This window comes from Agelaius tricolor, unplaced genomic scaffold (genome assembly GCF_023055355.1).
Source record: "Agelaius tricolor isolate 1412-34295 unplaced genomic scaffold, bAgeTri1.0.p SCAF_20, whole genome shotgun sequence".
Taxonomy (NCBI): domain Eukaryota; kingdom Metazoa; phylum Chordata; class Aves; order Passeriformes; family Icteridae; genus Agelaius; species Agelaius tricolor.
The window spans coordinates 3,209,881-3,236,899 of NW_027269280.1; the positions used below are offsets into that span (position 1 = coordinate 3,209,881).

Sequence of the window (27,019 nt, forward strand, 5' to 3'; positions counted from 1 at the left end):
TTTCAGAAGTGCCTAGGAAGTGCTGCCAGGAGGCTCCTGCTTGTCCTACGGGCAGGGACACCCTGAGAGCAGAGGTGAGGGAGCTCTCAGTGGGATGTTGGGGGACTGCTGGTAGGATGTGCTCCCCTGGCCCTCTGGAGCACCTGGGGTAGCTCTGGCTGAGCCCCAGGGCTGACCCAGGCTCTTGGGGCAAAGGTGCCACCTCACAGGAGCTGTTTCTGTGCCAGGTGTGAGAAGGGGTTTGTCTCAAAGAATTGGTGGGTGTCCATGCTCAGGGTGGTCTTGTGCAAGCTGTTACTGTGTTTTCTGGCTGCAGCTCCAACAGGGTGTCTTTAACTGTAGTTGAGAAAGTGCCTGTGTGTACTTTCAGGTGTGTAAACAAGGCTGAGTGTCAGCAGCAAGCCCAGGTTCTGGGCACTGGGCTCTGCTGCTGGTCCTGGAGAGGAGACTGCACAGGGCAGGCACCGTGGTGCCCTGTGAGCTGCTGTGCCAGCACTTTTGTGATCCACTCGATGATTCCCAGTGCAAACTCAGGAGCACAGAGCATGATGCCGTGTCTGTTGTGGGCTTAGGTGTGTGGGCTAACCCCCAGCTGGCAGCTCTCACTTCCTGACAAAGGTGAGGGACTCCTTTCTGCCCTGTTTTGGGGTGATTTGTGCTCCTCACCCCCACTTTGACTTGGCTGCACTGCCTGGTTGGTTCCAGGCACGTTGGGCTGGATGTGTGTGGGAAGAGCTCTCGAGCAGAAAAAGCAGTACGTGCAGTGAAACAAGAAGTGGGGTCACAGCAGGGCTGGGAGCAGGCCCTGAAAGGGGAAGAGGGACTTTCCTGGCTTAGCAGGCTCCTGGCAGTGCCATGCAAACATCTGAGCAGAGTTACTGTGGCATCCTGAAGGGTACACAACTTGTTTGTGCACTCGGGTCAGGGCCTTGGCGGATGTTCTTCAACTGCACGAGGTACCAAAGGCGAGCAGCTGTGGTTAGAGGTTGACCTGAGACTGCATCTGGCTCCTGAGGGCTCAGCTGTGCCACCACCCCAGTAATCCTCTCATCACAGGTGGTTTTTCCCCCTAATGCTCCAGCCCAGAGCAGACGTGGGCAGCTCCCTGCAAGCTGAACTCCAGACTGTGCCATCCTCCTTGGATACAGCAGCACCCAGTGAGCAGCAAGGAAAGATGGTTTGGTAATTTTCTTTTTACTACTTAATCTATAAATGAACAGTGCTGTGCGCCTGAGATTGCATTTGTTCCAGAGGCAGCCAAAATGAGCCATCTTTTATGCTGCAGGTAAGACAATTCAGGCACAACTCAATTTAGTAACACCAACCTTGATACAGATACATCAGATGCTAATCTGTGGTGAAAAAGCTTTGATTAATGTGTGATTTCTTACACAACCTGGCAGATAGGGATCCAATCATCAGTGATAAAGTTCAAGTGGATGCTGTTCTACAAAGCAAATTTCACACCAGCTGTCAAGTTAGGAAATTAACAGTGAAGGACACCCATGGTTTTGAAACCTGCAGTGAAACATTAAGCTTGCAAAATAAATAATTAAGATTATTTCCTGAAACTTGCATTGGGAAGCATTCAAATATGTAAAACTCTTTTGCTCAGTGCTTTGTAGAACAGTACACAGCAGCTGCCAAAACAATTTTGTTTGTAAGTACAGTATACTGAAAATCAAACTTCCCCATTGCTTCCTGGGGAACCTCCCCCAGAGGTGATTCTGGGTGAAATAAGTTGCTGTGCTGAAAAAAACTGCACCAAGAGCCTGGGTGACTCCATGGGAAGTTCTCAGCTCCAGAGCAAATATTTCCCCTGACTGCAGCTCTGTAATTTGGTGCAGCTGCCAACTCAGAGGTTAAAAACTTTTAAATTCAAATAGAAAGCAAGGCCTAATTTCTTCCCCAAATGGCCACACCCACAATGAGCTTTTGCACAGTTTAATAGAGGCATCTCCTCACAGACATCATTTACCTCACAGGTTAAAAACAAGGATTTTTAAATACACTTCTCTGGCTGATCCCACAAACACACCAAGGGAGCAGCAGGACCCTCCAAGCAGAGACACAATTACCACCAGGCCATCCCTGATAACAGTCTTCACATTTGCATAGATAAACATTTAAATAAATGAATTCAAAAGTATTACAAACAAAGTAAGTTACAAACAAAACTGAAGCCTTCCAAATACCTGATTTGCAAAGCAATCCTTTTTTGGGAGGAGGGAAATATGGAATCACAGGCTTATTTCAGCAGTTTTACACTATCCCACACTTCAGAGCTTGGGACTGTTCCATTTGTGACTGACCCTAAGAGCTCAGTTCTGCTCAGTCCTCCCGAAGGTAAGGGTCATCATCTGAGTTCCCTAAAACACCCTGTGGCAATGAGGAGTCCTCTCCTCGGGCTTTGATGAGCTCATCTGTCTGAGCTTCAGCTAATTTGGTCTCTGCTTTCTGGGACAGCAGCCTCACCTCCTGCACCTGGGACTTCAGCACCTGGATGTGGCTGCGGGCTGTCACCGAGGCCTGGTCTGCACCTGCAGGGAAGGATTGACACCCTGGGTCACAGGAGCACAACCTGGGCAAACCTTCAGCTGAGGAAATGGAAGGGATCATCATCTGCTTTGCTGTGTGGTGAGGGCTCTGGGGCTGTATAAATGCACTTACTGTTCATTTACCTCAAGCCTTTTGTCTGCTTTGAGGTGTCACTGCTCCCTTGAATTCTCCCATCTTGGTGGGATACAGCTGGGGTTGGACAGGAGGGATCACCTTGTGCCAGTGGGTTTGAGAGCTGAGCCCAGCCCAGCCCAGTCCCTGCCAGAACCTTTCAGTCCCCATCCCATCCTGGCACCTACAGCAGTGGGAATACCTGTGGCACTGCTGAATTCCCACCATTCTCCTCCCACGCTCCCACAGATTTCTGGGTCTTCTCCAGGCACTTACAGAATTAGGGTGTCTCTGTATATTCACTGCTTTCCCTCCCTTCTCCCCTCCAGTAACTCTGCCCATTTACCACAAGCCAGTCCATAACTCAGTCTCAGAGCTCTCAAATCTCTCCAGGGAGAAAAAACCAAAATTAGTATATTTTCCTTTTTTAATATAACTAAATCCAGCTGGAAATTCCTCCTGGATTCATAGGCAGCCTTGGTTCTGTGGCTCCCAGGACCGTGTTTGAGCCTTGCATTTAAAAATAACGGAACTTTTCTCTCAGACATTTTTGGCCATCTTAGTCCTGACCTAAACCACAAGTGAAGTTTCCAGGCCTAGCTCTCAGAATGCATCTACAGACTCGCAGCCTAAAGCAGAATGTACGTGCTCAGCACCTCTAAAAAGCAGGCACCAGCTGGCAGCTGTGGTGTTAACTGAGTGTACACTGTGTGTCTGAACCGGGCTGAGAGAGGGACAAGGGGCAGAGGGACAAGGGGCAGAGGCTCAGTGCTGCTGCTCACCTGACTGATACGCGGCCTCTGCCGCCATCTCCGACAGCCGCAGCGCCGTCATCCAGCTGGACTCCAGCCTGAGGTACTCCTGCTGCTTGGTGGTCATCTGGGAGAAAGAATCAACAAGGTGTAACACACCTGAGAGTTCTCCTGAGCTGTGAGAGGCAGATGGTGAGGGAGGTTGGTTTGCTCACATCCACTCTGGCTCCTATGACCACCTGCCAGACCGCATCCACTTCTTCCGAGTTCATTTTCCCAAGGAGATTTGAGTATTGCTTGTAGAGAGACACCAGGGTATAAACTGCCTGTCAAGGAATCATTTTGCACAGTTACCATGACAGCCTGCACAGCTCTGGTGTTGGCTCAGTATTAATTAGCAAAATTACTCTCCATACACTTGATCTACTGACAACGATGTAAACTGGAATGCAAATACTTTACTCAAATTGGCACTTTATTTGCAAAATTAAAACTGTGTCTTCTTGTTTCAGACTTCAGTATGGCTCAAGCCATTCTTCTGATGGAACTCAGTTCATGGTCTTAGAAAGGCTGAGAAGGGCAATAAAATGCCCAAGAACAGAGAGCTCAGTACACAGGTAATACAAATAACCGATATGAGTTTCTTCAGCCCCAGCTCTGAGTTTCAGGGTCATTTTGCCTAAGTAAAAAAAGGGACTTCTTAAAAGAGCATGGAATGACAGGACAAGGGGAATGGATTCATGCAGACAGAGGGCAGGGTTGGATGGGATGTTAGGGAAAAATTCTTGGCTCTGAGGGTGGGGAGGCCCTGGCACAGGCTGTCCAGAGAAGCTGTGGCTGCTCAATCCCTGGAGTGTCCAAGGCCAGGTTGGACGGGCCTTGGAGCACCCTGGGACAGTGAAAGGTGTCCCTGCTCATTGGACTGGATGAGCTTTAAGGTCCTTCCAACCCCAAACCATTCTGGGGCTGCCTAATTTTAACCCAAAAGCAACAGTTTAACAAAGCTAAAAGTAACTTCCACATCTGGTGTAGAACAGTGACTCCACAGCTCCCGAGGGACCTGACATCTTCAACCCTCCTCACTTTGGTTAAATTAACTTTGCAAAAGCCCATTTTGAGTGTGGTTTTAGGGGTGCAACCAGTGGCAGAGCAGCTGGCAGTGCCAGCAGTGGGGGGTGCCAGGTGTGGGGCTCACCTTGGTGTACTCGGTGAGCGCCTCGATCAGCGCGTACGTGGTCTGGGAGAGCAGCGTGGCCGTGCTGTCTGTCACCAGGGACACGGCTCTTCTGATCAGGGCATCATTGCTGAGGGACCCTGAGCTCTGCTGCTGCAACACAAGACACCTGTGTGACCCTGTGTGACCCTGTGTGACCTGGCCATCGCCCTCCCCACGGACAACACTCAAACGCAACAATTAGGAAAAGCTGCGAGAGCCAAACTCTCCCTGAGGATGCAACCCCAGGGGAGAACCGGGACAGGCAGGTTTGGTTTGGGTTTGGGTGTTAAACTGGTGCAAGGAGGGGGTGCTGGGGGTACCTCCACGACGGGGACAGCGCACAGGGCCACCCCCAGCCCCACAGCCTGGTGCCACTGCCCGCTCCTGCCCGCGAGGCCTCGCTGCCGGACACTGGCCAGGACAGGGAAGCTGCGCCTGGAAAAGCAAGAGGCAAAGTTTAGCAGCAGGAACATCCCAGTGTGGGGTGGGAAATAGAGGCAAAGTTTAGCAGCAGAAACATCCCAGTGTGGGGTGGGAAACTGGGATCAGTGAGGAGAAGAACACCCAGAAGCTGTTCAAGGGGAGCTTGTCTATGCCAGGTTTTTGTGATGCAGCTGCGTGACAGCGGATGAGTAAGTTTGTTTCAAATTTTGTATTATTGTTTAATCGTAAGTGCAAGAAAAGGCAAGCACAGTTATTAGTGCAATATTAATACTTCCAGAGAGAAAATGTATGTTAGCTGGTATGGGCACATTACTGATAGTCAATAATACTGGAAAATAGGTTAAGAAACATGCTTAAAAGTGGTGTGTGGTACATGCAGGTGAGAAATGTGACACGTTTGTTACAATCCAGCGACACTTGGGTCTCTGTGGGCAGTTTTATTTACAACCCAAGCTGTGTAAATGCCCTGGGGTCAGGGTCTATCACGGAAATACTCGAGCGGAAAAACAGAAGCACAGAGCAATGACAGGATTTTTTGTTGTTCTACAGCAATTTAATGAAAACAACCGGTGCATTTTCCTTCCTTTATGCCGCGTACTCTTTAGCCTACAGCCTGCGGGTGGGGAGCGCGGTGCGGGCAGTCCCCCTCAGCCTCTCCCCCCGGCCCGCCGCGGTACCTGAGCACGGAGCAGCAGCTCCGCAGCCACCGCCCGCCCGCCGCCATCTTGGCCCGCCCACCCGGCGCGCGGGAAGTGACGTCACCCCGCGCACCTGAATGGGCGGGGTTGAGTGGGCGGGGCCGAGCGCGGCGCGTGCGCAGAGGGCGTGCGCGTGCAGAGGGCGGGAGCGGCGCGTGCCGGGCCGTGAGGGCAGCGGCGGGAACGTGAGGGGAGCGACCTGGAGATGTCCCCGGGGGTGTCCCCGCGGCCTCTCCGCCGTCACGACCCTGTGGAGCAGCCCCGACACCTCCTCTGTATTTCGCCGGTATGCCCAACATCAGAAATAGGGTCAGAAATAGGCAACAATTTACCCAGCTGCTGGGAGTGAGAAGGAGATTATGAAACATTGTTACAAAACGTGGAATGTGTAAAAATTCTCTTTAGAACGGGTTGTTCTTTGGTCTTTGGTTCTGTGGCTTTCAAGCCGGATAAGAATATTTCATCTGTGAAACAGAGCAGCCAACAAGCTTTGAGTGATGTCCAGGTGTTAGAAAACCAGATTACTTGGTGGTGGAATGGCCTTGATAAGGTTTTAGGGCTTGGTGTGTTTTAGTGATATTAGATTTGGGAAAGGTGAACAAAGCTTGGGAAGAAGGATTTGGACAAAAGGAATGTGGAACTTAAGGGTCATGAGGACATTGGGCAGAACTCCCCAGATAAGGAAGAAATTGAAAAATCCAACTTTGTTTCTGTGTTGCAAGCAGCTCCATTGGGTAAAAGGGAATTCCAGCAGGGCCAGATCGTGACCACCAACTCAGAGACACCAGTGCTCCTCACAGCCCTGGTTTAATTCATCTTTATTGTTCTAAAGTACACGATGCTGCTTTGATTTTGGGTAGTTCCATGCTAGTGATAATCTCCACCTTCTCCACCAAAGGTTTCCTGTGCAATTCCACACAAAACGGCCTTAATCAATTAAATATATTCTTTTTAGTTATAGTAGGAATTCCTGTTCTCTCTCTTGTTTTCAGAGACTGAGTCAGCACAGGTGACTTTACTGAGGCAGTGCTGTATCACACATTTTTCATCTAACTCCATGCTTTAAACATTTGTTCTAAAGCCTGGCACACCTGAAAGCACCAGGTAACAACTCTGTACCTTGTAAAACTGTAGGGAGAGGGGAACATAGTGCTGATCTGAAATGTCTTTTTCCAGAACTTCTAAAACAAATTACAAGTAATTTCTGTGTGTCTGCCTTCACACCCTTAATGAGGCAGAGCAGGACAAGGCAGGACTTGTTTGTTGAGATGTTGGAGTGGCGTTGCATCCCTGCCATCCCCTGTGTTGTGCTCAGCAGGGTGGGAATCTCAGGAGAAAACTGCCGGGAGGCTTTTAAATAGTTCAGAGTCCAGGAGACACAAAGAATCTGCGAGAGCCACAAGGATCTGTAAAGTGCATGCACAGGGATACCTTTTCTCTTTTAACCTTTATTGTTTTTACACAGGAAAAGAAGAGCGCGGTGAGGCAGCGAGAGCACAGAGCTCCTGCAGGTTCGGCGCAGGGGGAAGGCACCTCCATCCCGTGTGCAGAGCTGTGCCCTGGAGCCGGCTGCCTCTGGAGAGGCTGTGGGAGCAGGAGCAGGGGCCGAACCCTCACTTGAGCACCAGGAAGTAGGTGGTCCAGCCGGCCAGCAGCAGCGCCCCCAGCAGCACCGTGTAGCTGAACAGCACGAAGGCCAGCAGCTCCCGCAGCACCTTGAGGAAGTGGATGGCGAAGGAGTCCGGCATGGCTCTCCCAGATCCCTGGGGCTGGCTGCTCCCTGCTCCTGCCGCGCCTGGAGCAGAGGAACAAGGTGAGTCCTCACAGCAGGGACAGCAGCCTGCCACGGGGAGAACTCCTGTGACCACCTGGAAGGTTGTTAGTGACTGGTGTGGGCCTGTTCAGAGCCCTGCCGAGGTGGTGAAAAAACGTTTGGGATCTGATCAAAGTGTCCAGATCAGGACTGGTGAGGAAGCAGATGGAAATACAGAGCCAGGCAGCGGGCACGGCCATGGGGGTGAGGCTGGGGGTGTTGCAGAGTCCAGCTGCTGGCTCCTGGGATCTGTCCCCTGGGGCTGTGCCTCCAGGAAGCGCCAGGATCAGAGCGGCCGCTGATGGTGCATTACCAACAGCCTGTTCTGATCAAAGTGGTCAATTCCTCCAAGGAAGCCACCATTAATATTTAATTCTATAATTGCATCTAATGGAGGGACTGGCACAAACTGAGCCTTTTGTTTAGGAATGACGAAAACTGAGGCTTAAATACAAGTTTGCACAGGCAAATATTTATATCTTGTGTTAAAAATAACCATTAATGGGAGACATGGGATAAGATGCCTTAGAATTCATCTTCTAGCAGTATTGTATAGTCATATGTACACATTGCTTTGGAAGTGATTGCTCATTTGTTAGTTTAAATTAAATCTGAACTTTTCCCCTAAAGTCACTGCCTTCTTAGATTTGAAGCTGTGAAAACCCACCTCAAACATTCTATTATCTCTTTAATTTACGTGTTCTTTTAAATTTTGATTGCAACCGTGCCTGATCAACAATATTGACGCTCTTGGTCAAGCACGAAAAGGGAGTTTAAAATCAGACTTAGGATAAAAACTAACCCACAAGGATTATTTCTCTTCTGAACAGCCTAAAGCCAGATAAACTAGACTGAATTCCTGTCCTGCTGCTTGGAATGTTTTTTAAAGAGCACTTCTGATAAGGAATTCACTTTTTGGTGTTGTTTAACAAGTTCAGCCATTCCATTCCAAGCTCAGGCACCTGTATACAGTACAGGAGTTACAGCATTTTAAAACCAGTTGTGGTTTCTCTGTTCAGAGCCTTACAGATTTCTGTCCATAGGCTGTGTGAGATTGCTGGTTATCAGAAAGATGCTGAGAAAGAAATAAACTGCTTACCCAGGCAGATGACGGGCTCCGCTTCGGCAAGTTCGTGTTCCTCCCTAGTTTTGTTCTGCAGCTGTCCCTTTTGCAGGGTCTGTGCTGTAGGCTGGTCCTGCTGTGATCCAGGAGCAGAGTGAGTGTGTGTGTGTGTGTGTGTGTGTGCAGCCCACACCAGGACTGAGCTCTAGGTGTGGTCAGCACCGGTTATGATCCGACAGCGCCGTGGTGCTCGCGGTGCTCGGAGCAGCCAAACACTCCCCTTCCCCTGGGGGCTTTGGCAACAGCACTTCCAGAGTTCCAGTGCCAGGGCTTGGAGTCACCAAAATCTGCATTTGTTGAGATGTGGGGTTTGCCTCTAACAAAACCTTGTGTCATCTTACACGTTTTGTTTTGTTATCTCGAAGGCTGCAGTGCCTCTTGCTCTGTTCCCTGAGTGCCCTGTGCTCTGTCAGCCACTCAGGGGAGGAGGATGCTCACACACAGCTGGGGCTCATCCCCAGGGTGGGGCTGTGCAGGCTGAGCCAGGAGCTTTTACCAACAGTCAGCGAGGGCTGAAGGCAGCCTAATCCCTGCATGGTCCCCTGCAGGGTCACTGCTGTAGTGTCACCCTTACCCTCCCTCCCAAGGAGTCATCCCAACCTTTTAGAGCTGAAATGATGCAGCTCCTTTGCAGTGAGGGGAGGAGGGAACCAGGCTCTATGTTTATTCTTAGCAAAACTGCTTCTGATAATGTATGAAAAGTGAAAGTGGAGGGGTTACAGGTTGGGTAATATTTTCTTTTTTTTTTTGGTAGTAATGTAGACAGCAGAGAAGGAAGATTATGTACTGCAAATCAAATCTCTTACCTACAAAGATATTATGATGTAGAAAATGGTCCCTTAATTTAATTAGGTTCTCTTGTTATCAAATTATTACCCACATGGTCAGCAGGGCCTTGGACAGAAGCAGAACATCATCAGCTGCTCAGGAAGCCTGTTAGATAGTAATTGCTCCTCCCGGGAATTGATCAGCGTCAGGATGGCTTTTATTTTCTTGTTGAATAGTTCCAGGAAGAGGCTTTGGCTAGGTGGAGGGGTTACACAGTTCTAGTGTAGGCTGCAATGGTGGTGGTGATTTCAGAGTTTACCAAGTGTCTGGTGTAAACTCTTAACCAAAAAAAGTTTTGCCTGTAGTGTTACTGATTGCTGGCCAGGGAAAGGTGAGCACTAAAGGTGAGCCACTCTGTGTTTTCCTTTATTCACCTGTGGTGTAGCTCAGAAACCAGCCTGGTCAGTATTTCCTTGGGATTAGTTCAACTGTTAAAATTTAATTTTAAAAAATCTGGAAATTGTGATACTACAGAAACCTTTCAAGGCCAACCCAAGGACACTCTTGTTGCTCTGAGTCAACTTCTTGTTTTTCTCTGCACAGTAAGATCTAATTTTTGATCCAAGCTTAATTCAGTTTTCCTTTTAAATACTCTGAAATTAGCTACTTTAAATGGAACTTGCAGAGCAAACAATCCATGTTTGCTCTTCTTGCATCACAGGTTGCACCATGTTTTAAGTCTGTCTACAAGCTGCCTTCCCACCTGAAAAAGGAGGTCTCCACTGACTGAAATTTATTTTTCTTCAAAAGTCCAGAAATTCCACTTCTAATGTAGTATTACAGGTGGCAGAACAAAATTAAATTTTATGTGAGCCTTCATTAAAAAACACCTGGGTGTTAGAAAAAGAGTTTCAACTTAAGTAACTCAGTTATCCATTTATCCTGGGACAGGGAGACATGGACACAGCTACTACAGTGCAGAGTTTTATTTTATTTTTGTATTCTAGAGAAAGAGAGAGTGCAAACACTTCCAAACAAAGATTAAATACATCTTTATTTAATGTCATTTAATAAGTCAGCTGGAGTTAAACAGAGAGAGGGGCTCCATGGAGGGTCTGACTTGGTGGACTTCAGTCTTAGAAAATAAAACAGATCAAAACCCACAGTCACAACTGTGACAACTTGGAAAAACTGAGGGATTTATTGGGCCATATTATACATGATAACTAAGGCAGTAATGTTTGCTAAGAGAGTGATTTAAGGTGAGGAGTGGGCTTTTTTTTAGTTGTGTTTAAGAGTGAACTGCAGTGTGGAAGAGTCCCCAGTGGCTGTGAGGACACCGACAGTGCCCAGCACAGGCACCACCACAGGCCCTGCTCTGCCTTGCCCTCTGCAGCCAGGAGCTGCCTCTTGCACAAAGGGCCCAGCCACCAGGCCCGTGGAAAATTCCATTTTACAAGTTTGAGCTCTACAACAGCTTGTGACAGCAAGTACCACAGTTTATAACCTGAACAGGAGGTGAAGAAAGTGTCTGTTTAGAACCCACTGTTTACTGGGTCCCTGCTCTTGCTATTTTTGGCCCCCACACAGGGAGTGTTTGTGTGTCTTCAGCCATAAACTCAGGACACACTGATGTCATTCATACTCTGGAGGAGCTTTCCAGAGTCAGGTGGGTGTACCCAGGACAAAGGAGTCACCTCACAGTGATCCCTTCAGGGGACAAGTGAAGGAAAAGGCTCGAGGATCACAGGCACAGCTGTGCACAGATCTCTGACTGACACAGCCAATGCACCCATGGAATGGATCAGGCACCAGAGAGAGACAAACAGTCTGGGAACACTGCTATGAAGTCAGGAATAGAGAACATCCTGCCTCCTCAGCACCTTAGCAGGGTAAAAGCAGAAATCACATCTCCCACCAAAGCTAAACTGAAAGAAAAAAAAGCAGCAATTTGCCACAGAGAAGGACCAGGGCCCATTCCTGCTGCCCCAGGCCTTGGCTGCCAGGTCAGACCATGAGCAGGGATCTCTCTCTTCCCCACTGTTTATCATTAATGCCTTCCAACCCTGCTGGTTTCCTTGGCAGTTCCACAGACAGCTGGAACACAAGTGCAGAAGGGATGAGGGTCATGAGCTGGTCCCAGGAGAGCTCCCTTCACTGCCGCACTTCTCCAACAGAGCAGCTGTGCCAGCTGTGTCACACAGGGCCTCTCACATGCACTGTCTCTCACCACACACCCTAGAAAGGGGCAGGCTCCAGTTTCTCCATCAAGGATTTGATCCAGGTTGTGCCGTTGATCAGTTTTGTAGTGGCAATGATGTACTCTGTGCCCCCATCCTCCATCTGCGACAGGAACCTCAGCGCGGCGATTTCTGCGTACGTGACCCCGCCCAGGAAGAACACCAGGGTCACTCTGTTCTCACCGTGCTGACCTGTGGCTCCACAGAAAAGGTCCAGGTTGGCTTGGTTTGATTTTCACAGCTCCCCTGCATCAACTGTCACTCAAACTCAAATGACCTGAATTAGAGGCTGGGACATAGAAATCCACAGTCTGCTCCCAGGATGTTTCTGTTTGAGACTGATGCTGACCCTCTTGCAATAACATTATTTATTAGCATCACAGTGTAAGTTTAGGGTTTATTTTAGTACTCTGATGAGAAGTTAAACCATTTGTCAAAGGAGAGTTAGGTCAATCTAACACTGCTGTGGGACAGGGGGCTGACAGAGAGACCTGGACTCTGCCTGCCCTGATTTCAGTTTGCCTCACTCCCTGCTCAGACAGACAGACAGACATATTTTCCTGTAAAGCACAGGAAAACAAACCCAAACTTACGCTTTTTCTGCAGGCCAGTGGGGAGCTGCTGCCTCTCCTCGAAGTGGGGCCCTGGCAGCATCTTCAGAACCTCCTCGATGCTGCGCCAGCCCGGCCGGGCCAGCAGCTGCGCCAGGCGCACGCTCAGCGGGGCGTAGCCGCTGTACACGTACGAGATGTCATTGGGGTTCTGGGGGACACAGACAGAGGCAGGGGACAGCAGGTCAGTGCTACCTCATGCTGCAAAACAGCCTCAAGGAAATCAGAAGCATTAAATAAAAAAGGAGGTTTTCCTGCTGCATATAATTCTATAGTTAGAGGTAATGCGTGCTGCTGAGGCGCCCATTTACCTGCTCATTAACATCGTCCATCCACAGGCGCAGCGTTTTCCTGATTGTTGGGTAGTTATTCCTGCCACCTGTCTGGGGTTTCAGGAGTCCAGCCTTTTCCAGGTTGTTTAAGGTCAATATATGTTCATAGCCATAAGTCTGTAATATGAAGAAATAACCTTTAATACTATGGCAATAACCCATGACCAGTGTCTAAAACAGGAAAAAAAAAAGCCAGCAAAGATGTTTGTTTAAAAAAGATGTTTGTTTTAAAAAAGCTTTTTGGTTAAGATCTCTGTAGAGTATATCCAATTTAGAGTGTTGAAATAATATTAGTAAAAAGTGATATAAACCTCTGTATCTACATGTTGTAACACACAAAAGCACCTCCCAAGTATCTGCCCAAACAGAAACCCAGTGCTCCCTCTGTGCACGTTATTCAGGTGTAAGATGTGTCTGTCTAGAATTGAAGTGTAGAGCTGAAGATTTGATGTGGATTTTCTCAGGAATTTATTCCTCCAAATGTTAGAGCCTAACCTGGAGAATCTCTCTTTTGTAATGGTCCAGAACCTTCTGCTTCAGCCCACTATTGCACACGGATTGCAAGCAGACGAGACGCAAGATCTTGATTAATGGATGTTTCTGAGCTATGCAGTCTTCAATATAATTGTTAACCTATGAAATAAAATACATAAGTGATTATTTAAAGAATTTTTAAAGTGCCCATCAGACCTGGAAATAAAGATCTGGTTTGCGTGGTTCTCCAAAACAGCAAGAAAGAGGAGCAGCTGCTCTCCAGGCAGCTCAGGACCATCTGAAAAAGTGACCCAGCTCTGGTTCCACCTGGGCTCTCCCCAGAGCAGTCCCTCACTCAGTAGCCAGATGTTGCACTGAAAAATTCTTATTAATCATCTTCTATGTTCCACTGATCCCTCAGAGCATGGGGTGCCCCTGGACAGGTCAGGCACCCCAGCTGTGCACAGGCAGTGAGAGGTAACTCAGAGATCCATTTCACTGGACATCATCTAGATCAGATGTTTCCTCTCTCAAAAAAAGCAAAACAAAACAAAAAAACCAGAAAAAAGTGAACGGAAAAAGAAAGTTTTTTGAAGATGTAAGAGTGGCTAATTGCCATTATCTGCTTACCTTGTCTGTGTCTATTCCAGACATGAACTCTTGCTCCACTGTTAAATTATCAAAGAAATCTTCAGATGCTTTGGGAAAAGAATGAAAATCAATACAAGAGCAACTGACAGCTTATGTTTTACAATTAACATTTCAGCAGAGATGCACTGGACGGTGCAAAGCCAGTTTTTGCCAGGCTTGGGTGATAACCTATCTGGCATCCTGCTGGATTTAAAGGCTTCTACTCACTGGTGATGTCTTTGATGAGCTCTGCGATGGAGGTGTGGTTGGCCAGCGAGCTCCTCGCCGCCTGCATGTGAGGCAGCTGGGACACAAACTGCTTAATCTCTCCAACAGTCTTGGCATGGTGCCTTTCCTGAGGAAATCCATCACTTGGGTTAGGCCTTGTTCATGTTGGTAACACCAAACAGATCATTTGATCATGAAGAATTGTTCCTGCACTCCCTGCAGGGAGTTAGAGCTACGCAGCCTTTTAGACAAAGATGCTTACACTGAAGTCACAGCATTACCTGTAACAGCACTTGGATCATGGGCAGAGGCAGCTCGTAATACAGCAGGATCATTAGACTGTTATTTTCCATTATCCCAGTGTAGTAAATCATTTTATCCATATTTGTCTGACTCCAGCCAGCACTAGCTGCTCCTCAATTTCCCTACCAGGGCAAACTCCCTTTTTCACACAAAGAGGAATTACTTTGCTGGCTGACAGGGAGCTCTAGGCCAATGCTGTCAGAGCTGGGGAACGTCTCCCCTTGGAGCAGGAGTGAAAGGTGCAGAGGAATTGGCTTGGCAGGGTCTGCCATTCACTCTACTTGGTGGCAACAACGTGCCAGGTTTTGGGGCAGGATGTGCTGAAGCACCATGCAGAGTTCAGCTCCAGAGGCCTGCACTGCATTTGGGCTACTTGCCTCTTGCAGCAACTTGGAATAAAAATAGTAATAATTTGACTCATATGTGAAGGATTTAAATGGGCAAGTGCAGGCAGGAGAGTCATGATGGAGCCTGTGACTGAAGAAGTCCTCTGCTGCCAATATGCTGCTGTTTCATTATCACCTATTACTGCTGACAATTTCTTAGAATTCTCTTTTTTAACAAGCAGTATGAACAATCCATCTTTAGCACCTCCAGCACTAATAGTGCAGAAGCAGAGCTGCACTGGGGAATGAGGCTGAGCACTCAGTATTTCAGTTAAAGTACCACCACCTCATTTTACATGTGGCAGAGGTTAAGCCAAAAAAGCCCCACCAAGGAAATACAATCAAAGAGTGAACAAGTTCTCTTGAGAGTCCCCACGAGATCAGAAAAATAAGATATAGAATCTCAGTTTATGAATCATCAACAGGATGTTTTCAACAAAACCACAAACATGCCCCACACAGCTCTCCAGATCTGTCTGTGACAAGCATGCATTTACAGCTCAAACCTCCTGCATGACAACTGACTTTTGCACATTTCTGTTGGTTCTGATGCCAGCCATATACTCTGTGAAAGTACATTCTGGTGTTTTATTGCTTAGAGCTTTTTCTCTGCATCCTGAAGGGAAAAACACCTTTCAATGAACAGGTAACAAGAGCAGCCAATTGGAATTGATCAGCACACTAAAAATCACCTTTGGCTTCTTGCAGAGGGAAGCAGCACCTGACTCCTGCAGACTGAAGAGAACAATTCCTGTTAGGGGATCTGTGGGCTCACACAGCACAAGGCTGGATTAGGAAAGCTCTGAGCAGAGGGAAAGCACCAGAACAGAGGTGTGGGGAGAAATGAGGAACCACATTACTACAGGCTTACTAAAAGGTGTCCTGATCTACTCAGAACAGTCCAAGTGGAGCTGACCTCACCTCAGGGCAGGGGAACAGACTGGAACAGCTTCCTGTTTTTCTCTGGCTGGGGGATTACTGTGTGGGAGCAGCTTGAGCTGCCAGTCCCAGCCCTGCTGAACACAGACTGTCAATTATCTGATGCACTGCAGAACACAGGCCTCACCTCAAAGGCTGCTGAAATGATCTTGGCTTTCTTGCTCAGCACCGACCCCACAGCGTTGAAGTTCTTGTCTCGGATTTCGGCATAAAGCTCTTCTGCAGAGTTCAGCTGGAGCTTCTTGGGTTCTGTGGGGAGATCTTTGCCACCCTCCCCCTGCTTCTTCGGGGCAAACTTCTCAGGAGGGAGTTTCACATAAGCTACAAATGAAAATAACCCTTGTAAGGACTGGAACTCCATCAGCAGAAGTTAAGATCAGCAGGCTGTGGAAATGTGTCCCCCTCAGAGCTGGAAAGAGCTCTGAGGAGCAAAGCAATACTAACACTCAAACCACTGTGTGTTAATGCAGGAGAGTCTGCCTGCACTCAGCCAGGGACCTACACAAACATCAGAACCCAAGTGCCAGCTGCCCTGCTTTCAGTGAGGCTTGGAGGCAGCCCAGCAGCCAGTCCATTCCAGCAGGAGGGATTACAGCCCATAAATGCCTCCCTGGAGTTTTCTTACCCCCTGAGGAGCAGGACAGCGTTCTGAAAATGGCATTTCACAAACTGTCCCTGTCCCCTCAGTGTGGCACGTGATCCAGGCAGGATGGATGCTGAAGGCACATTTAACATTCCCACTCACACACTCCCTGCTCTGTCACTGTGCCTGCACCCAGCCAACAGCCAAAAGGTGCCTTTCAGTAACCATGGACTGTACTTGGCTCCCCTAGCCAAGCAAAAAGAGCCAGAGTGGATCCTGATGGGCTCCAGCTTGGGACTGAACAACCCCCACACTGATTTCAGCTGAGCTGCTCCCACATCACATTTAGTGAAGCCCAAACCCACCCCAGACACTGCAGCCTGCCCCAGCTGCTCCTTCCCCACAGGACTCACTGTTCTGGATGCCATAGATCTCATCGATCAGCCCCTCGTACGTCAGCTGCGTGGCCAGCGGCGTCAGCAGGTCCACGTTGCGGTCCAGCAGCAGGAGGGTATCAAAGACAGGAAATATGGAATTCTGGCTCCCAGGGAACTCCCGCTTCATCCTGATCATCATGTTGGCCACGTGCTGCAAGGAAGTCACATTGCTCTGGTTAGAGTGCAGGCCAGAGCAGATGGATGTGACCTCTGCAGGCACATGCAGGTAAAGGAAGGGGGCGGCAGGAGGTACAGACTGGCGGATGGATGGGGCAGGAGACACTGAGAAAACACAAGTCCTTCTCTGCTGCTCTCTGCAGCTCAGCAAGACAATGATGACCAAAGCACTGCATTCACCTCAAGCTGCTCCCTCACCACAAAAAATACCAATTAAACCATGGGTAATCAGAGAGAAGCAGAAAGGATGTGTGTCCTGGCTGGATTAAAAAAACCCAGAGGTGCATTTAACCAAAGAATCCTTAAGGCAGTTTCAAAGAACAAGATGCATTTGTTCAGCCTCACCCGAGCACAATCGCCCTTCCCAAAAATCTGTGGGATGGTTCCGTAGAGAGCCTGCAGGGTCATCAGCCCCTTTGCTGCATGGTACAGACTGGTCTGGTCACTCTCCAGGTAACATTCCTAAAGAACAAGAGGGATTCTGATGGGAGATGTCAATCCAATACAGATGCTTCCACAGCAGAGCAGGGTCCATGTGAACAGTTCAGAGGAGACACAGCCTGGGGACAAACTATGGCTGTTTACATATATGGACCTTATTACCTGTGCTGTCATTACATCAAATAATTTTTTTGATCACTAGACTCTACTATTTTTGAACTCCAGACACAAATCCAGTTTGATGGAGTAGAAGAAAGTGACTGGAAGGACCTTCTCCTGCTAATTAGGCCAATCAGAGCACCCAACACCTCATTACAGCTGCAAGCCCTGCCACATAAGGATACACATAGGACAGAGAGGGCCAAGAAACTGCCAAACTGTCCTGTCCTTGGATGCAACACTCTGGGAATGCAGGACATGCAGCTGGGATGTGACAGCTGTTAATGCTCAGTGCAGTGAGAACCATCACACAGCTCCCTGGCTGTGCAGGAACACAAACTGTGCTGGCTCCGTGTGACAACTGAGCGCTTCAATCCTCAGGAATGCTCCATTTGTGACAGTAACACCGGCAGCTGAAGCTGCAGGAACTGGGGTGCAGCTCGGTGTAGTGACGGTTCCTTCAGCATTTAGTGTGAAAACACACAGGGAAGTTCAGGCTTCAGGATCAAGCCAGGTTTGCTCTGCAAGGCCTTTCCTTGCTGTGCAGGTCACTCACAAACCCTCTGGGAGCTGCTGCACCAGCACCAACATCCAGCACAAAACCACAATCTGCCCTCCCTCGAGGAGAGGTGAGCGCGCACCTTGAAGGCGCTCTCGGACTCCATGGAGAGCAGGTCCCCGTCGAAGGGGATCAGGTCCAGGCTGTACTGCTCGCGGTGGATGAAGGAGCCCAGCACGCCCTGCTCCTTCAGCCACTGCTCGCACAGGAGGCTGCGGCGCGGCACGAACAGGATGTGGAAATCCCTCTGCGGAGAGCGGCCTCTGTCTTCCCTGCAGGAGCAGAGCACTCGGTCACTCGCTGCACACGGAGCAGCACAGAGCACGGGCAGGGGGCACTGGAGTCACACAAAACAGGAACGCTGCACTGGGCCATTGCTGACTCCTGGATGTGTCAGTGTTCAACCCTGTGCAGCCACAGCTCTCGACACCAGGGCAGGGGGATGTGGCTGTCCCGCAGCTCCCAAAAGGCACAGCAATCCAAGCAAGGCTCATTCCAGCTAATTAGAAGGAGTGTACGTCCTCGCAGGGAGGAACGCGCCCTCTGCATCCCAGCCAAGGTGAAGCCCCCCTGCCCACTTAAGCCGCAGAGTGGCTGTGCTGCGGTTTGGTGTCTGCACATCGCTCTCGTTCCCTGCACAGGTGTAACAAAGCACACGGTGACTCGGGCCACGCCTGTCCCCTCCTCACGGCCGCCCTGCCCTGCCCTGCCCGCCGTACCTAAGCACGTTGTCCGTGATGATGTCCATCAGCTCCAGCTTGGGCCTGACGAAGAAGATGATGTTCTTGACGTCGGCCGGGGGCAGCCGGCCCGGCTTGAGCGTGAACATCTTCTCCACCTCATGCTCCTGCGCGGAGGCACGGCCGTCAGCCGAGTGCGGGAGCGCCGGGGCCCGGCCGCCTGCCCCCGGCCCCCGCGGCGCTTACCTTGAGCAGCGAGTACTGCGCGATGAGCCCGAAGGGGCCGGTCAGGTACTCGTCCCACACGATGGCCTGCGGGAAGGGACGGCGGGATCAGAGCGGCCCCGCCACACACGGGACCCCCCGGCCCCGCCGATCCCCGGCCCCGCCGTGCCCACCTTGGAGCCCGCGCACTTGTCCAGGAACTCGCGCAGCTCACGCCGCCCCGCCTCGCGCAGCGCCGTCAGGTTCACCCGGCCCGAACTCAGGTGCGCCGCCATGGCCGCCCCGCCGCGCGTGACCGCGGGGCGGGGCCGCGCAGCCGCACAGAGCGAGGGGCGGGGCCGCGAGCGGCAGGGCCACGGCCGGGAACGGTCATGCGTCATGTGTGACCATGTATGCGTCATGTGTGACCATGTGTGTGTCATGTGTGACCATGTGTGTGTGTCATGTGTGACCATGTGTGTGGCCGCTGGCACCGGGCTGCACCCGGGTCTGTGACCGGCCGCACCAGGGAACTGCTTCCCCCCTGCGCTGGGCACTGCTGAGGCCGCACCTGGAGCCCCGTGTGCAGGATAGTGAGGGGCTGGAGCGTGTCCAGGGCAGGAAACGGAGCTGGGAAGGGGCTGGAGCCCCAGGAGAGGCTGAGGGAGCTGGGAAGGGGCTCAGCCTGGAGAAAAGGAGGCTCAGGGGGCCCCTTGACTCTGCACAACTCCAGGTGGGGGGGTCGGGCTCTGCTCGCAGGGAACAGGGGCAGGGGATGGCCTAAAGCTGCACCAGAAGGGGTTCAGGTTGGACATCAGGAGGAATCTTCACTGCAAGAGTGATTAAATATTGCCCAGGGAGGCAGTGGAGTCCCTGTCCCTGGAGATAATTAAATGAGGATTGGATGTGGCACTCAGTAGTACCCTGGGCATGTTGACAAGGTAGTGTTGAATCACAGATTTGGTCTCTTCCCAGTTGATAGATTCTGTGATTTCCAGTGCAGCCCTTGGGCACATCTGTCCCAATGCAGAACCCTTCACACTCTGAATGAAAATGCAGAAAAGAAAACACTTTTTTTTTTTTTCCAAAATATAACTTTATTATATATATGCATATATACACACACACCACACTCACTATATAGAAGCTGAAAGAATGCAAAACAGGGATGGCCCACAAACTGTTCCAGGTGTGCACAGGTGTGCACAGCATACAGGTTTCCAAAACCCCCAGCAGCTCCTTACCTGCGTCACTTCCACATTTCACACCAAACCACAACCCAGAGCTCACGGCACCGAGCGACATTGCAATCAAAGGAGTAAATGAAAATAAAGATGAAATATTTCTCAACTCAGTCCAGTGTCAAAAAAAAGCTTAAAAATCTAAATGTACAAATTCAGCCTTAAAATGGTTTAGTGCAAATATGAAAATTAACAGCATATTTTTAAGGTATTTAAATAAGCTTTAATATAACTCTAGTGCTTCGTTCCTATACATGTTTTCCCACCAATAGATCCAACAGCACAGGGGCGTTTCCTGTTAAGGGCAGGACAAACCCAGAACCTGGGAAGAAACAGCATAAAGTCACTTGTTAAATCATTTATTTATCTTTCACTGAAGTTTGTTAAAAAGGGACAGGGGGTATTTATTAGTGGAAGATCAAAATATTTATGCTTGTAGGGACTCCGGAGCGGGCGGGCAGGGGAGCGGGGTCACTGTCCCTTGTCCTGACATTCAGCACAGGCGGCGGCTGCTGGTGGTGCGGAGCTCGGGGGCGCTGTCCCCCCTCAGAAGGTCTCGTCGTCGTTGCAGTCGGCCGTCCAGTGGCCGAACACCTCGCAGGTGTCGCAGTAGGGCCGCTCCTCCCGCCGGCTGCCGTGGTGCGCCGAGTGCGGCGGCTCCTCCAGCGCCTGCGCCTGCGTCGGGCAGTCCTCGGTGTCGTGCAGGTCGAAGCAGCCGCAGATGTCGCAGAAGAGACGCGGCTTCTTCTTGGACAGGCTCTCCTCCTCACTGCAAGAGCGGCACCAGTCACACAGGAGCTCGTGCTTACTGAGACTCAGGAAGCGCCACTGAGCTCCTCCAAAAATAGATACAAACCCTTCTCCACCACCCTGCAGTGCCCCCACCAACCCCTACACTCTAATATTTACTGAACAAGATGCTGTTTGTGCAAGTATTTGCACGGAGACATTTAAAAGAAACACATGTAAAAGAGTTTCTCTTTTCCCTTAAGAGAGCTGAAGTTATGACACATCAAATAGGTTTTAGTTGTATTTATCTGGATTGGTTTTTCCCATCCCAACACAGCTAAAGCCTCATGGGACCAAAGATTCTTCTGCACTTGGAAAGGGCCAGGTTCACCAAGTCATACAACAGACATGTGACCATACATCAGTGTTTGGGACTGATAACTACAGAGCACCACCTGCACCCCCAGTGTCACCACAGTGTAAAGAGAACCCTGGATTCAACCACTGAACTCAGGGAAAGCTCTGTCTGTCCCTCCTGACAGCTGAGATCAGGCTGGAGCATTGTGCAGCTGCCAAGCAGCTCCACCAACAGTTCCCAAGACAAGAGCCAAGGTTTCCTTTAGGATTTGTACCTGTCATAGTTATTTATCTCCTCTTCGTTGCCATTGAGGGCTGCTTCACACATTCTTTGTATCTTCAAGTTCAATTCTTCATTTCTCCTTTGAAGATCCACTATCACTGAATTCAGGAAGTCGATCTAGGAGAGCCAAGGACAAGGACAGTCAGAGGGGCAGGGGGATGGCACCTCCCCCAAGTGACCAAGGAACACTTGGGAAATTAACAGGGGAGGGAAGAAGTGGGACCAACCTCGCCCTGGTGGAAGGAAGGGTTGCCATCAGCAGGTGAATCCAGGGAAGCAGAAAAGCAGAGAAAGATTGGTGGTTAGTGTATATTCATGACAGCTCTGGTGGCTGCACAACTGGGAAGGGCATTTTTTAATCACTGTGCCTGACATTCATGATGTAACAAAGGCTTTAGCATGAGCAGCAGGTGATTCTATTCCAACCATATTTTCCAGGCAGTTCTTGGCACAGGCCCCTGAGGTCACTGTGACTGTCCTACTCCAAATCCCATCTTCCTGTGCCAGCTGAGCACCTTCCTTCTCCATTGCTGCCAACCCTTGTTCTGAGTCCAGTTCTGCAGTTAGGAAGAACTGCAGAGCTTAGAGGTACCCAGGAGCCCATTTCTCCAAGCTGGCAAGCACCAGCTTCAGCTGGGCCACAGCTTTTCCTCAGGCACATCCAAGAAAGCTTTGGGAATGCCAAGGAGCAGTGAGTGCTCTGCTGGGCTGCAGGGCACAACTTGCCACCCTCATTTCCTGTTTGTTCCTCACATTCCCTTGTTTCTCCAGTATCACTCATCACTTGATTTAGTATTTACTGTCACTGACATTTCCCTTTGGAAGCTGAGGAGCTACAAGATAAATCTGCCCATTAAAGCCCAGTAAGGACTGCCTTTGGAATAACCCCCTCTCCTACAGCCCCACTGCTGGTTCAGCATGCTCATGTGCACATCCAATACCTGCTTCTCTCTTGCAATTTCCTCCTGAAGCAGAGTAGCAGCGTCACCTTTAAAGGAAAACACCAGAGAAGGCACAATGTGACCATGGCTCAGTCAGAAATAATGTCACAGGCTCTGAGGGCACAGCCACTGGAGTGGCTCTCGCTTTACCTGAGGGGCTCATTACAGTCAAAGGCTGCTCGTTGCTTTCCTTGAGTTTCTGCTCCAAGTTCTTCACCTTTTCCTCAAGTTTCAGTTTGTCAGACTCCAGTGACTTCACCACTGACTGCAGCGTTTTTGCAGAAGCGTTTTCTCCGCGGAGCACCGTGATCTGGAAGAGTTGTTTGACAACACTTGGACCTTCCAGCACCAAGCCAGAGCACCAAGGCCAGGGCCCTTAAAGCAAGGGCTGAACAGCCACAAAAGCACCTGCCAGGAGTCACCTGGCTCAGCACAGGCAGCTGAAGATGCCAAGGTTTAACTATGCCACGTGAAAGAAAAATTATCAGCCAGCACACAAAGCCTCTGGCCGCAACTGAACTGAAATTAGGAATCATCCATTCCTCATTTACCTCATGCCTGAGTTTTTCCAGTTCCTCATCTTTTTGTGTGATCAAGGCACTAGTGACATTGATGGATTTCTGTAAAGATGCTCTCTCTTCATCAATTTCTTTTTTTAAAGTCGATTCTCTAAAAGAAAACCAAGTAAAACCACAAGTCATCTAATGAATGGGTAACTGTGGTGGCCTAAAGTAATTTCATTTAATTTCAAGTATTAAACTACTGTAAGAAATGCTTCTTAAAAAACAAATTACAATTTACTACTTGACTAAAGTTTTATATATGTACAGGCATTTCAGGTGTTACAACTGTGGAAACAAAGCAAAAACTTTACCTAGGTAGTACATGCCAGAATCTGCATAGCACCGTATCCATTTGAATTTAAAGGAGCAAGTTAACAGACTGGGGAGATACAGGATAAACAAACATGTTGCACAATGTTCCACAAAACCTAACTTGAGAGTTTTGTTACTTCTTGAAAATTACTAACAAGCAACAAAACAGGCATGCAAAGCTCATTGAACAAGTTGTCATGCAAAGCATGGATGAGGCTGGAAATATCAGCTGGTCCTCACTAATTTCAGTGACATCATCATTTCCTGCACATGGAGAAACCACATGGGATTTGTTTTACTTCATGGAAGAAGCGTTAAAAAGAAATCCTCCAAAGCAGGCACAACTCTCCTGTGTACATATATCCAGTTTTCCCAATATTTTCCATGGATCTAACAGAGATAAAAGGCTCCTGCCTTAAGGCACCACTGCTGTGACACCCTCACACTGGTGATCTTCCTGACAGGTCACAGAACACACACAGTGAGTAACTGTCCTCTGATGGGAGGAGCATTGCTACAAATTTCCTTACAAGCTGAAAGATTTTGGTTAAAAAAGAAAACAACAAAGAAGTGACTTCAAACCATTAACTCTCCTCCAAGAGGAGCTGGCTCTGCAGTGCAGGCAGCAGTGCTGCTATCAGCTCTGAGCTCCTGCAGGGACTCTGAACTGCTCTACACTCCCCAGCACTCCTGAGGGATCAGGAGCAGAGCCCATCCGTGTGGGAGGAGGCTCAGGGGACAGCTATCGAGCAAAAATGGCAAAGTTTCCATCTCTGTGGTATCTACAGTTAGTGAGAGCCACGATAGCCAGACCATGAAACACAGGAAATCTCACCCGCTCGAGAGCAACTCAACAATGAGAGCACAATCAATGCAGTTCTTTCATTGTTCAGATTGTACTCAGGAATGGAAGCAGCAAGTGGAGAATCTGGGGTTTAGAAAAGCTGAGGCAGCTACCAAACAAGAACCAAAATTTGATTTGGGTTTGGTACGTTTTTACAATGAGAGAATCAACAGAAGTGGAAACACAACAACTTGCAGACTGTGTGATCTTGCCTTCAAATACAAGTTACAGTGTTAATAAAACCCAAAAGGGCAGAGGCATGGAAAGGTTCCCTGGCCAGCCCTGAGCCAGCCCAGCCCTCAAGAGCCCCAGAGCCACCTCCGTGTCCTCCTGCAGGGCTCCCCAGGCTCTGCCTCCCTGGGGTGCTCAGTGCTCTGTCCATGGATCACAGGTGCTGGGGGAAGGATGTGCCACCAGTGCATGGGTGCTGCTGACAGAGCAGAGCTGCAAATCCAGGATCTGCTGGGGAGAAAGCCCTGAGGACATCTGGGAATCACATCTGGAAGTTGCTGCTCACGAGCTCTGCTGCACCCGAGAGTTCTCCCGAGCGTTCCCGAGCTGTGCATGCGGCTGGGGAAGGGCAGATGGAACCCCAGTGACTCAGCCCATGCTCAAGAGCTTGTGATTCAGCCAATGTTTCCACTTGGTCAGATCTTCATGGAGAGATCAGGACCAAACAGATGCTTTTGGCACAAATGTGGTGAATTTGCCATTTGCTGGGCTCGGCTTCAACCAGCACAACGCTGAGGTGGTTGAAAAAGGCAAACAGGGTGTAAGGATAGAAATCAAATATTTACAGACTCAATACAGGAGCCTCGAATGCTAGAACACAAGGGGAGAGAAAGGAGAGAAGAAAAGAGGAGAGAAAACAGGAGGGGAAGAAGGTCCCTGTGCTGGAGCTTTGGGTTTCCTTTCCCTGGACAGTCTCTCCAGGAGCTGCTCCAGTGGGGGACCCAAAAATGCTGGACCTGGAGGAGCTCCAACCAAGGAAGGTGCTGAGCCCCAAGTGTGGATCACTTCAGGTCACTTCCAGGCAGAGCCTGTGTGGAGTCACACACAGGGAATGGGAAATAACTGCACTGGGGGAGCTTGCAAGGAAAATCTTGTGGAAACTATTTTATTGAAAAAAAAAATTGATTTAGTGAACTTAAACTCTTTTCCTGCCAATTCAAGTTCAAAACATCTGCTTACCAGCAGGGGGGAAATCAAAACAATAAAAATTACTTTTTAATTTAAATGCCATTTTAAAGTTTCACTTTCTTGAGAAGCGTGTGGAAGTTGTGGGAGAAAGGGTTTTTTTTTGATTTAGCATTAGGAAAAAAAATCACCCAGATTCTTCCCTTACTACAAAAATAAGAAATTCTAAGAATGAAGCAAATACCTTAAAGTGCTACTGGGTAAGCTTTAAAAATGCAAGATAACAAGAACCACATGTTAGAAACATGGAGTACAAATGCAAAATACTTTAAGGAAGAACAATATTTGCACCAAGGGCCTTTTCTGTTTTGGTAAAAAATATATAGACTTTTTTTTTATTTTTTATATATATATATATATATATAGAGCTGAGTGTTTTACAAAACAAAAGCAAGACACCAAGGGACAAAGGCAGCCAAAATATGTACAACAACTTTACTAAAAAAAAAATAAAATTATTTATTGTAACGTGGATAGACTTTCTTGAGTCTTACCATTAAAGACACACAGATATAGCAAGGGAAGCAAGGGCAGGAAAGGGAAGAGAGAGGAATGAGATGAGTATCCATAAACAGCGAAGCTCAAAGACAGTCAGACAGCAACCCAGACTGAACCCCAGAGCTGAGCCACACAGAGCCCCCAGCACCCATCCACACCAAACTCCTGGCACTCCCCGCTGGAGCACTGCACACAGGGGGTGCCAAAACTGAGGGGGAGAATTCCTGGGGGTGGAAGGAAGGTGAGAAAACCACCCCTAGAGATTTGACCTAATTGAAACACAAAGATGGCTCTTGTTCAGCAGCTCGAATTCTTAAGGCAAAAGGAGGAAATTATCATCTTCCCATCACCAAATTCTGTGGATTTTGGGAATTCAGAGACTTTTCTCATTATTTTTACTTAACTAGCTCTTTATTCAGCCAAACCTTTTTCATTAGCACTGATGCCACATGTTGACATGTTCTGAGCCCCAGTGCCTGCAGTTTGCCTCAGCCAGGTTCTTCCTGTTGCTCATTTTCTCTTCTATTGCAGTTTATTCAACACTGCTGAGCAATGTCAGTAAGCCAGTCACAAACTGGGGCACCTCAGTGTAACCAACTGAAGGTAAAGTCAAGGTAAAATTCACTGATTTAATTACTGTCTGAATTATTTCAGGCAGCTCACCCAGAGTCAAACAGGAGAAGTTCTTCAGAGCCACACGTTCCTCTGTAGAACTTACAAAGAGTTTGTCTTTGAAAATGTTCTCTGTGAAACAGAACAGCTGAAAGTATTGAATGACTTGGTGCCCACTCCCTCCGTCCTCTCCTCAGGTGACTTCCAGGAGTTACACTACTGAAAACATTCTCAAACACGTTCAGTAACAGGCTGGTGATGCAGCTCATGGGGCTGCCTAAAGCTGGAGGTTCAGCTGATCCAGCTCTGACATCCCTGGGGAACACCCCATGTGCCTGCTGGCCTTTGGAACCACCCCCAGAGAACAGAGTGTCAGGGAATGACGAGCAGGGGAACAGTGATAATACTGAGTGGCCAAGGATGTGCATAAACACCCAAAAGCCACTCACTGTTCTTTGTTGTGGCCATTATAAATCCAGGAAATCAGCAGGGTTGGTTTGTTTTTCCTGGAACAGCTGAGGTGTCCTGGGGAGCTGTGTTGTTCTCTAAGGATTTATGGAACTGCTTTTGGAAAG

The 27,019-nt window shown here is 49.0% G+C and overlaps 4 protein-coding genes across 14 annotated transcripts in view; all 4 read right to left on the bottom strand.

The window, feature by feature from the left end:
* Positions 1 to 1,928: 1,928 nt before the first annotated feature.
* DIABLO (diablo IAP-binding mitochondrial protein) lies at positions 1,929 to 5,850 on the bottom strand. Of its 2 annotated transcripts, none has more exons than XM_071445093.1 (6): positions 5,760 to 5,850; positions 4,959 to 5,073; positions 4,618 to 4,746; positions 3,638 to 3,748; positions 3,453 to 3,549; positions 1,929 to 2,540 (listed from the first exon to the last, which is right to left on the bottom strand). In XM_071445093.1, the coding sequence occupies exons 1-6, from the start codon at positions 5,804 to 5,806 to the stop codon at positions 2,332 to 2,334; spliced, it is 708 nt and encodes a 235-aa protein (XP_071301194.1). In that variant the 5' UTR covers positions 5,807 to 5,850; the 3' UTR covers positions 1,929 to 2,331. The 2 variants fall into 2 exon arrangements, with proteins under 2 accessions (XP_071301194.1, XP_071301193.1); XM_071445092.1 differs by having other exon boundaries at positions 4,618 to 4,749.
* Positions 5,851 to 7,250: 1,400 nt separating this feature from the next.
* On the bottom strand, positions 7,251 to 7,917 carry LOC139598567 (uncharacterized). The gene has a single exon (XM_071445094.1). It carries the CDS (start codon positions 7,526 to 7,528, stop codon positions 7,394 to 7,396), a length of 135 nt encoding a protein of 44 aa, XP_071301195.1. The 5' UTR covers positions 7,529 to 7,917; the 3' UTR covers positions 7,251 to 7,393.
* A 2,538-nt stretch (positions 7,918 to 10,455) lies between these two features.
* Positions 10,456 to 19,218, bottom strand: VPS33A (VPS33A core subunit of CORVET and HOPS complexes). 2 transcript variants are annotated; one of them, XM_071445087.1, is made up of 13 exons: positions 19,062 to 19,218; positions 18,910 to 18,975; positions 18,703 to 18,830; positions 18,066 to 18,255; positions 17,170 to 17,286; positions 16,624 to 16,798; positions 15,755 to 15,948; positions 14,000 to 14,126; positions 13,772 to 13,839; positions 13,163 to 13,300; positions 12,647 to 12,784; positions 12,318 to 12,486; positions 10,456 to 11,916 (listed from the first exon to the last, which is right to left on the bottom strand). In XM_071445087.1, the coding sequence occupies exons 1-13, from the start codon at positions 19,161 to 19,163 to the stop codon at positions 11,723 to 11,725; spliced, it is 1,806 nt and encodes a 601-aa protein (XP_071301188.1). In that variant the 5' UTR covers positions 19,164 to 19,218; the 3' UTR covers positions 10,456 to 11,722. The 2 variants fall into 2 exon arrangements, with proteins under 2 accessions (XP_071301188.1, XP_071301189.1); XM_071445088.1 differs by lacking the exon at positions 13,163 to 13,300.
* Positions 19,219 to 20,451: 1,233 nt separating this feature from the next.
* Positions 20,452 to 27,019, bottom strand: part of LOC139598561 (CAP-Gly domain-containing linker protein 1-like) — a 58,661-nt gene continuing 52,093 nt past the window's right edge. For 6 of the 9 annotated variants that reach the window (XR_011681944.1, XR_011681942.1, XR_011681946.1 and 3 more), the window contains 5 exons: positions 25,519 to 25,539; positions 22,970 to 23,087; positions 22,569 to 22,728; positions 21,470 to 22,465; positions 20,741 to 20,877 (listed from right to left, as the gene is read on the bottom strand). Coding sequence is in view for 2 of the 9 variants with exons in the window: in XM_071445086.1 (XP_071301187.1) it covers positions 20,655 to 20,877; positions 21,470 to 21,594; positions 21,705 to 21,710; positions 22,419 to 22,465; positions 22,569 to 22,728; positions 22,970 to 23,087 (679 nt within the window). In the remaining 7 variants the exon portion in view is untranslated. Of the gene's footprint in view, positions 20,878 to 21,469; positions 22,466 to 22,568; positions 22,729 to 22,969; positions 23,088 to 25,518; positions 25,540 to 25,640; positions 25,824 to 27,019 lie in introns of those variants that run through there. The other 3 variants (XM_071445086.1, XR_011681945.1, XM_071445085.1) reach the window with 3 other exon arrangements.

Coding starts and splice junctions, on each gene's coding strand:
- DIABLO (XM_071445092.1), bottom strand. CDS start 5,806: ATGGCGGCGGGCGGGCGGTGGCTGCGGAGCTGCTGCTCCGTGCTCAG. Junction 3,749..4,617: donor CGCTCACCGAGTACACCAAG/GTGAGCCCCACA, acceptor ATTCCTTGACAG/GCAGTTTATACCCTGGTGTC. Junction 3,550..3,637: donor TCATAGGAGCCAGAGTGGAT/GTGAGCAAACCA, acceptor TCTTTCTCCCAG/ATGACCACCAAGCAGCAGGA.
- LOC139598567 (XM_071445094.1), bottom strand. CDS start 7,528: ATGCCGGACTCCTTCGCCATCCACTTCCTCAAGGTGCTGCGGGAGCTG.
- VPS33A (XM_071445087.1), bottom strand. CDS start 19,163: ATGGCGGCGCACCTGAGTTCGGGCCGGGTGAACCTGACGGCGCTGCGC. Junction 18,831..18,909: donor CGCAGTACTCGCTGCTCAAG/GTAAGCGCCGCG, acceptor GCCTCCGCGCAG/GAGCATGAGGTGGAGAAGAT. Junction 11,917..12,317: donor CACTGGCCTGCAGAAAAAGC/GTAAGTTTGGGT, acceptor GTGGAGCCACAG/GTCAGCACGGTGAGAACAGA.